Here is a 10,867-nt window from a genome sequence, read left to right as displayed (position 1 = left end):
GTTGCTATAGCTGGAATAATGTTCCCTGCCATCGCTGTAAAAGCAAAAGAAAATGTTTTCATCTTAATTATAGGCTGGAAATACAAACAAATATATATGACATTTCTAAGGAAATAAGTTCTTACATTTTACATCAAATCTACTTTGCATATTCATACTGAAGATGTACATTCTGAGGTTAGATGCTGAAGTGACAAAATCCATGGCAGGTGGATCATCCTAAAAAAGAAAAAACAAACAAACAAAATGACGTCTCCTACAGTGTAAATAAAAAGTTCTAACATGCTGTGTGTTCATATCAATAACAGATATTTAAAGCAAGCTGTATTAACAGAAAAAATATCAATGATACAGTAATTAAAGCAAGTTGCCTGGTCTGCAAAAATGTTACTTATGCTATTTTTTTGATAATTCTTTACATATATCCTTATATACTCATGGCTAGCTTCTAAAAATGGTATGTGTGTCCTCAATAGTGTTGTCTCTAAATTTCAAATTTGTCAGATAATTAGAAATGATAGCAACGTTTTTTTCTTTCATGATTCAGATAGATCACACAATTTTAAACAACTTACACATTTACTTCTATTATCAAATTTGCTTCATTCTATTGATATCCTTTGCAGGAGTATCAATGTAATGAGCTAACAGCACACACCGGCTGAGACAATGACAAAAGAGACATACAAATGCAGCCACCAATCAGCAGCTAGCTCACAGTAGTGCATTGTTTAAAAAACAACATGCCTAGGTAGGCTCAACAGCAGCAAAGAATATCAAGAAAATAAAACAAATAAGACAACAGAAGTAAACTGGAAAGCTGTTCAAAATCACGTGTTCAAACTGTATCATGAAAGTTCAATTTTGACTTCCATTTAAACTTGTATTTGAATATTAAAGGGACATTGTACACTAGATTTTTCTTTGCATAAATGTTTTGTAGATTAACCATTTATATAGCCACCTGGTGGTGTTTTTTTAAAAATGTAGTTTTGCTTTTTTTTTTTTTAAATAATCTGGTGCTGATTTTCAGACTCCTAACCAAGCCCCAAAGTTTTAGACAAACACTGATGTCTCCAGCTTGCTCCTGTTTGTGTAAAGGGTCTTTTCGTATGCATGGGAGGCAGGGAGTGTCTGCCCTTCCTGCTTTCTCAACCCCTTTCAGTGGGTGTCCCAGCCTAACCTTGTCAACCGTGTAATTGGGAGCCAAGTACATTTTAAAATTGAATTTTTATATCAGTATCTGTGCCTATTCTTATTTATAATAGTGTCTATTACATGCAGTTAAATAAAAATTGGTGTATACTGTCCCTTTAAGAGATCCTTTAATGATCTGCTTATAAAACATAATATAATGGAGCAACAGTTTAAGCATGGTAGAAAAAAAACATTTGAAATAACGAATTTTGTTATGTTCTGACATCTTAGAACACTGAATAATATACCTAAATTAAACTGAGTTTGGCTACCCCACAGTAAACTAATTTGGGTCAACACTCATACATGACCTTGCATTATACAGGACTGTAATAGTAAAATCGAGAGGGGATTTATATGGGTTAGGCTGTAGGATGTGATCCTACATATCTTTGGAAGTGAGATCTACACCACTGATTTACTTTTAAAGAATTAAGAAGTGTCAAGGGCACAAAGCACACTAAGATTATATAACACAAAACAAAGTAGGATACTGAGGGGTTATCCACAAACTCTGCACTTCAGCTGAATGTTTCCTTTATTAATGTATGCATTAACAATGTAATGCCATTCTGCACAATAGCATCACACACAATAGGAAAGTGGGCAATACTACCTGAATTTGACTGCTTGCCAGCACCATACCCCTACATACATGAACAGCAGTCCAGACAAACTTTTTAAATAAAACTGATCTTTATTTTGATACAACATTAAAATATGCAATGGTGCAAACAGATCTTAGTTATGCTTCCTGCATTATCAAAACAAAGGGCAGTTTTAAAATAAAAGTTTGGATTGACTGAAATGTGTGTATGCAACAATACTTACAAACTGTTCTTGCTTCAGTAGGGAGCCATTATCGTTGCTTTCACAGCACTAAGATTGGCACATTGTTTCCTGTTGTAACAAAGGGATATCTGCTTTCTGAAATGACTGGTTGCAGCCCCCTCTAGGATGAGTAGTTGCAGCAAAAATGGCAATTGGCTGACACTATGGCGGGCTATAATAGAACCCTCAAGCCACAGCAGGGCTTGAAACATCCAAGGAACATAGGCTATAGATTATCTTTTGGTTCCTTTTTTTTTTTTTTTTGCATTATTCTGCATAACTCAATTAAAAATAAATACATTCCAAGGCTCATATAAACTTGACTCGGTATAGAGAATCTCTAGGAGAGAGAGAAAGAGTGAGAGAGATTCTCCCAAAATATGCCTCTGCTGAGGCCAAAACATCAAATCTGTAAAAATTTTGTGAAAGTATGTAATGAGGACCATGAGAAGGAAACCCATCAGATCCACAAAATTCTGATTTGTTGTCTGGGCTTAATTTCTTAGGCTGTTTGTTCTTGCTCCACACGGGGTTAAGCTTCTAGGTACTTTCAGGATGTAGAAGAGTTCCTCTGTATCTTGTTCTGACAAATGGAGCGAAAATGTCCCATAGGATGTCCCTTAGATTTATCTTTCTTATCCTGAGGCAGGAAAGCCACCACACTGCCAGTAACAGTAGAAATGATAGAGTACAGGCCAGACCCGAATAAGGTCTTCCCCTTAAAGGCCAGAGATAAAAGCCCCAACTTGGAAACCATGTCCGCTGACCAGGACTTTAACCAGAGAGTCCATCTAGCAAGTACAGCAAATCCAGAGTTCTTAGCATTGAGGTGAATGATTTGGATAATTGCGTCACAAATAAAGGAATTGGCCATCTTAAGGGCCTGAATGCGGTCTTGAATATCTTCCAAGGGTGATTCCACCGAAATTAATTCAGAAAAGGCATCACACCAAAAGGTGGCAGCACCAGCCACCGCTGCATTACCTATAGCAGTCTGGAAAAGCAAGCCTCGTTGAAGAAAAACCTCTCTCAGGAATCCATCTAACTTCTTATCCATAGGATCCTTAAAAGATGTACTATCTTCCAGAGGAATAGTAGAGCGTTAAGCCATAGTGGAAATGGCAGCATACACCTTAGGAACATTATTCCACACTTCAAATGACTATCCTGTACCAGAAACATTTTCTTAAAATCTGGAGTAGGAGAGAAAGGGACACCAGGTTTATCTTCAGGGGTCTTTAACTTAGGTTTAAACACCATGTCCAATTTGTGTACCTATATTTCCTCTGATGGTTTAGACTCAAGAGGATAATACTTCCTTAATCAAATATCTCAGATATTCAATTTTGAATCTAAAATTAATGTCCTCAGAGTCCTGTACTGACTCACTGGAGGAATTAGAGGATGAAAGTTCACCTTCAGAACTAGCAGACGAATAATCCACGTCAGAAAGTTGCATTTAACCGACCGTTGCAGCTCCCATAGAACTGTTGGTCCTAGACTCAGAAGCCATGCTTAACCTTCCTCTTTCTTTTTCCTGCAAGCAGCATAGCACACAGGGCAGCAGAAACAGCTGACTGTATTTGGGCTGCAAAGTCATGCAGAAAAACACTAACCCTTGAGGGAGATTGAGGGACGGGGTCGCAAGATACAGTATGTGTAACAGTCTGGGGTTGTAATACTGGCACATCAGGGCAAACTGATATCTGCACGGCCGCAGAGCATCCAGGATTACCCTGAGTTGTCAGGGATATTGCAGGTGTCTGAGTACCAGGACCGCAAGGATAAGACTGTAGGACAGAAGGCATGAGCTACACAATTGAGCAGGAAGACACACTGTGCTCAACATGCAAAGCATACATTTGCAGTGTTGATATCCTTAGTTCACTGAGCGATATAGATAACATTGTGCTCACGTCCATGGAGTTATTTAAAAGTAAGCACATTTATTGCCTGAAATGCAAGTCTGTCAAAAGATATAAGGAGGCAGTCTTCAGAAGCTTAGATACAAGTTAATCACAGAGGTATAAAGTATATTAATATAACCATGTTGGTTATGCAAAAACTACCTTTTTAAACAATAAGAATTCTGGAGTAGACTGTGCCTTTAATCAAATAAATGTATTTTAAAAAACAGGATATTCAACATATTGTTACCAATGATTAGGCCCACCGATGGGGATTACAAGGTACATTTTCAAAGTCTGTCTGATACTGGACCTATAAAGTAACTATGCTTTTCTTACCCCCCTCCCCAATACAGGATATCCCACATGGGCCTTTGATCATGCCCACAACAAATTTGGATTCACAGTTAAGAGGAAATTTAATGTCATAACTTTTACCCAAACTACCATGTGTAAATGTAACACAACCATAACATTTGTAAACTACTTAGTCTTTCTCATAGTAGCCCTGCCTGCAGCAAGATAATGGAGCAGACATTTTTGGAACTTAAGTTGCATTCTGCCACTTCTGAGCATGAGCAAAACAGACTTATTGTTTTATAACCCGTGGGTGGGCTGAAACATTGGTAACAATATGTAATTAAATCATATAGTGAATTACATATACAATTATTTGAATCCATATAAAGAGTACCGAGTTTGACTGAATAAATACAGGTAGAAAACCCTTTATCCAAACTGTTTGGGATCATAAAAGGTTTGGACTTCAGAATAGTTTAGATTTTGTAATATTTGCACCTTTAAAATGGAATAGTTTGGAGACGGGATGGAACCAAATGTAAACAAAAATATCTTATGATATTTAGGAAATATTTACATGTCATAATAAAGCTTATATATGCGCAACCTAACAGTTTTATATATTTTTTCTGATTACAGTACTGTATTATTTGTTGTGTGTGTCACCATCTGTAACGATCCTCTGCTGGTGCTGGCGGGAGGTGTGGGAGGGATACCTTGGGTTGTCTACTTCAAAAATGCTAAAAATTCTCTGGTATTTTGGGCAAGTTCTCTGAAAGTCCCGATAGCGAAGGGATTAAAAATATTAATTAGAAAGTTTGGATACAGAATAAGTTTGGATTTTGGAATTCAAGATTTAGGAATTTTTATCCCTGTATATAAAGTATATTAACACATAAATAACATACATTAACACTGATCATACTTTTGATAGGGGGTAAGGAGTCCTTTATTCATGGATTTAAACAATGCACGCATACCCTAAATACAGCATACACCACACAGAACAACAAAAAATACCACTCACAGGAAGAGAGGGGATTAACTACTTTAAATGAGGGGTTTATGGTATAATAAAGACAAAAAGAAGCATTATAGTGGCACACTTATTGGTTATATTACCTGGGTAAATTAGATGGTGAAGGGCGGTATGAATTTAGCAAGTAGGACCATTGATTTATAAAACATAACCTTTATTAATATAAAAACTGTGGACCATGCCACCCTATAAAACAAGTGTTTCTGTAGTAAAAACATAGAAAATTGTGAGCACTGCTAATCCTCCTAAATCGGCAAAACGATTGCCTGATAGACAATATTAGGATCAATATATCCTTCCTATATACACATCCTCAAATTGAGGTTAAATTTAAGTTTCAGGATTATAATTCCCCTGTATAGCAATTAAATGGTGTCAGAAAAATTCTGCACACGTATAATCCCTTATATTTGTAGATAGTCACAAATAATCGCTAGTTGTAATATAGAGACCAGATAAATGGTCCCAGGGCAATCTTGGTTTAAACAAATAGAGTATTGTGGCTGTTCCACTGAAATGATAAATCGTAACAGCACTATGTGAATAGAGAGCAAAAGTGGAACTATAATACCCTCTGGTTGTTCAGCCCCAGTTTAGATACAATGCAACTCTGGTCTGATTAATCCAGCAACTAGTACGATAATTATTGAGTAGTGTATATAGAAGTTTTAAATTAGAATTTGCTATTAGCGGTTACTGTAACGTTAAAGTTCCCCTACTACTTATGACTATTAAATATATTTGGAGCAGACCCCCATGGGTGAAAGTACTAGCCCAGCAACAATTAGCTTTAAATATAGAAGTAGAATAAGTTAGATTTCTAAGAAAATCGCCAATTAGGCCAACGTTTAAACACTAATGTTCTAGCATATTATTCTATTTTAAACAACAAACTTAATTAAGCAAGGAGGAGAAGCAGCGCGAATGCCTGACGTGCGTTTCGCATCTGCTTTATCAAAGGCAACCCGCGACTTCAAACTTGCTTCCTTTTAAAGGCCTAGTGGCCAATCAAATCCCTGAAAATCTTTGACGTTGGATTTCTCTCAGCCAATCGCGTCTTCCATTCTGTGATTGGCTGGGAGCAGAGGGTGTGTGGCTGCCTACGGGGGCGTGTGTACTGAGTTGCGTATGTACACACGCCTCCCTGTCAGATGTCTAACGAAATAGAAAACAATAGAATGGTATTGTACTCTGATAATATCAATCGTGATTGCGATCGGTATATATTTGCATACGCACTGTATGTTGTTGCCATATCCTATATATCTATCAATGCTGGGAGGGAAAGAATCCTTTAAAAACGAACTTATATTCGTGGATGATGTTACTATTATTAAATTATAAAACAGGCGATGTGGATAGTGTGTTAGCGGTTGAGCGAGCACACTAAACATATTTTCAGATAGCAATCGGGAAACTAGTGGTAGCAAGAAGAGAATCATTTTGATTTCCATCACATTTAACCATATCGATCCTGCAGTTATGGATATGATTTAAAGCGGTATCACACTTTATCCAATATTTAGTTATAATGAATTTTCAGTTAAGGAATATATATCTTCATGATAATATTTTGTCTTCTGACCTCAAAATCATTATCATAGGATGACATGTACAGTTAAAGGAGCTTCGTCCTGTTCCAAGGATCATACTTCACAGATAGATATGAGCAAAGGTTCAGAGAGTATTATGTAACCCTAGTCCTATGTTGTTGAGATTTGAGGTTTGATCTGTGGAATGACATGTTGACATTATCTTATGTCTTCAGTACTCCATCATTCATATAAGTCTTAATTTCATCTTTGTTTTCCTTAATTTATTTTCCTTGTATTGTTTGTGTGTAAATTTATGTTTTTGATTTATAATCTGTCATTGTCTGGATATGTCAATTGATGGTACATAATTTCAAGTAATGTCCAGAGAAATCTATATAGTGTTTGCATTTCCATATATTGTGGGTAACTCAATTTAGTTAAAGAAAGAAAAATTGATGGAGATCATATTTATAGAAACCCATACATATATTTGTTCTGGATAGAGTCCGTGCTCAGTCAAAAGTATATTTGATGTTGTTCACACTTCTAATGGGTCCCGCCTCTCATGAGATTTGCCATAGGTGTAACTATTCATTACCTATGTGTTTGTTATCAACCTAAACCTATAGCACCTTTTTAGGTTGATAACAAACACATAGGTAATGAATAGTTACACCTATGGCAAATCTCATGAGAGGCGGGACCCATTAGAAGTGTGAACAACATCAAATATACTTTTGACTGAGCACGGACTCTATCCAGAACAAATATATATATGGGTTCCTATAAATATGATCTCCATCCGTTTTTTCTCTTTCTTTAACTAAATTGAGTTACCCACAATATATGGAAATGCAAACACTTTATACATTTCTCTGGACATTACTTAAAATTATGTACCATCAATTGACATATCCAGACAATGACAGATTATAAATCAAAAACATAAATTTACACAAAAACAATACAAGGAAAATACAAGGAATAAATTAAGGAAAACAAAGATGAAATTAAGACTTATATGAATGATGGAGTACTGAAGACATAAGATAATGTCAACATTTCATTCCACAGATCAAACCTCAAATCTCAACAACATAGGACTAGGGTTACATAATATTCTCTGAACCTTTGCTCATATCTATCTGTGAAGTATGATCCTTAGAACAGGACGAAGCTCCTTTAACTGTACATGTCATCCTATGATAATGATTTTGAGGTCAGAAGACAAAATATTATCATGAAGATATATATTCCTTAACTGAAAATTAATTATAACTAAATATTGGATAAAGTGTGATAACGCTTTAAATCATATCCATAACTGCAGGATCGATATGGTTAAATGTGATGGAAATCAAAATGATTCTCTTCTTGCTACCACTAGTTTCCCGATTGCTATCTGAAAATATGTTTAGTGTGCTCGCTCAACCGCTAACACACAATCCACATTGCCTGTTTTATAATTTAATAATAGTAACATCAAACCCGAATATAAGTTCGTTTTTAAAGGATTCTTTCCCTCCCAGCATGGATAGATATATAGGATATGGCAACAACATACAGTGCGTATGCAAATATATACCGATCGCAATCACGATTGATATTATCCGAGTACAATACCATTCTATTGTTTTCTATTTCGTTAGACATCTGAAAGGGAGGCGTGTGTACATACGCAACTCAGTACAAACGCCCCCGTAGGCAGCCACACACCCTCTGCTCCCAGCCAATCGCAGAATGTAAGACGCGATTGGCTGAGAGAAATCCAACGTCAAAGGTTTTCAGGGATTTGATTGGCCACTAGGCCTTTAAAAGGAAGTAAGTTTAAAGTCGCGGGTTGCCTTTGATAAAGCAGATGCGAAACGCGCGTCAGGCGTTCACACTGCTTCTCCTCCTTGCTTAATTACGTTTGTTGTTTAAAATAGAATAATATGCTAGAACATTAGTGGTTAAACGTTGGCCTAATTGGCGATTTTCTTACAAATCTAACTTATCCTACTTCTATATTTAAAGCTAATTGTTGCTGGGCTAGTACTTTCACCTATGGGGGTGTGCTCCGAATATATTTAATAGTCATAAATAGTAGGGGAAATTAACGTTACAGTAACCGCTAATAGCATATTCTAATTTAAAACTTCTATATACACTACTCAATAATAATCGTACTAGTTGCTGGATTAATCAGACCAGAGTTACATTGTATCTAAACTGGGGCTGAACAACCAGGGGGTATTATAGTTCCACTTTTGCTCTCTATTCACATAGTGCTGTTACGATTTATCATTTCAGTGGAACAGCCACAATACTCTATTTGTTTAAACCAAGATTGCTCTGGGACCATTTATCTGGTCTCTATACGACAACTAGCGATTTTTTGTGACTCTACAAATATAAGGTATTATACGTGTGCAGAATTTTTCTGACACCATTTAATTGCTATACAGGGGAATTATAATCCTGAAACTTAAATTTAACCTCAATTTGAGGATGTGTATATAGGAAGGATATACTGATCCTAATATTGTCTATCAGGCAATCTTTTTGCCTATTTAGGATTAGCAGTGCTCACAATTTTGTATGTTTTTAAACAACACAATCACACACTACACAAACACTTGTTTTATATGGTGGCATGGTCCACAGTTTTTATAATATTAATAAAGGTTATGTTTTATAAATCAATGGTCCTATTTGCTAAATTCATACCGCCCTTCACCATCTAATTTACCCAGGTAATATAACCAATAAGTGTGCCACTATAATGCTTCTTTTTTTCTTTATTATACTATAAACTGCGTTATATAGGCATTAGGCACTACCTCCTGCTGCACCTAGGAATACACCAGAAGGTTTAGGTTATATACCACCCTTCCCACCTTCCCTATAGGATAATAGGGGTTTTTTGAAATTTAAATGAGGGGTGTCATGCTCCTTTACGTAGTTGATAATAATTTAAAAAAGTCACCTGTCTACTAGGTTCATTTTATGCTGCCCTGGTATATTTATTTTTGAATTAAGAAAAACAGGCGAGTAGCCACTTTTCTGTGGGAGATCAAATGGCAGTGGCAAAAACCTGCCAAAAAGCATTACGTGTTTCAAAAGTGGTCCTGTGTCAATCCAAAACAATGTCAAATGGCTCAAAGAACTGGTCTTATTGGAGGTGGGTCCAACAATTAAGAATCCTGTATCCTTCAATCCTATAAAAAGGTTGTAAGCCTCTTCATTTGAAGGAGGGGAATCTCAGCATTTAAATAAGGGTATCTCATTCTTATAGATGTAATAACTTACTAGCACATGGCAACAACATTTAGCTGTGTTTTGCTTTGTTGTTTGTGTCAATGTTCTTAGTTTATCCGAATACAAATTTTGGTAGCTTAATTAAAGAGTGCAGGAAAATATATTTGATGTAAGTATTTTACAACGTGTTTTTGCGGGTAAACCAATATGATTAGAAAGAATAACATGCATACAATTGTCCAATTAAAAATCACACCTCTGAGAATTTCTGTAAACCGCAGAACCCTTAACAAGTTTGATTACAGGATTTTGAAAATGACTTGTTTGCCGCATGCAATACTTTTTGAATTTTGGATGGTGGGTTTTGAACATTTCTAGGGAGTAAAGGATATGTTCTGAAAGTACATTGCTACTATGGGGAACAGGAAAAACATTCATTTTGAATGCAGAGTGCAATACAATCTAAAAACGGTTTCAGTACAGAGCTGAAATAGTAAAAGGGTTAAAAATGTTATTTAAACTAAATCAAACAACAACAACGGGCTCCAAGTACAAATTAGCCATTTAATATCTTTTTTTACTATACTAATTGAAATAATTATTTATAAAAGGTAACTTAGCACATACCTTATCCCATACAAGCTCTGCCGAATCTCCCTTTTGAGATAGCTGTTCTCTTAATGTTTCCACACTGTGAAAAAATAGCTGTGCGTAACCACCAACATCCAGAACCTGCTGGTCTTTCAGGCCTCGGACAGAAGCATCATTTTGCTGTTCTGACAAACACTTTTCTGGAAAAACAAATATGTACTTAATTT

General features: G+C 36.0%; 1 protein-coding gene across 1 annotated transcript in view; it reads right to left on the bottom strand.

The window, feature by feature from the left end:
• UBA2 (ubiquitin like modifier activating enzyme 2) overlaps positions 1 to 10,867 on the bottom strand; it is a 51,248-nt gene that overhangs the window by 26,017 nt on the left and 14,364 nt on the right. Inside the window, exons 10-12 of the mRNA XM_053701426.1 lie at positions 10,677 to 10,840; positions 126 to 219; positions 1 to 34 (exon numbers count right to left, since the gene is read on the bottom strand). The exon at positions 1 to 34 is cut by the window's left edge and continues 79 nt beyond it. Coding sequence (XP_053557401.1) covers positions 1 to 34; positions 126 to 219; positions 10,677 to 10,840 — 292 coding nt within the window. The remainder of the gene's footprint in view (positions 35 to 125; positions 220 to 10,676; positions 10,841 to 10,867) is intronic.

This window comes from Bombina bombina, chromosome 1 (genome assembly GCF_027579735.1).
Source record: "Bombina bombina isolate aBomBom1 chromosome 1, aBomBom1.pri, whole genome shotgun sequence".
In the NCBI taxonomy this organism is placed as follows: Eukaryota; Metazoa; Chordata; class Amphibia; order Anura; family Bombinatoridae; genus Bombina; species Bombina bombina.
The sequence above is the reverse complement of the archived record's forward strand: the minus strand, read 5'-3'. Positions and strand labels throughout refer to the sequence as shown.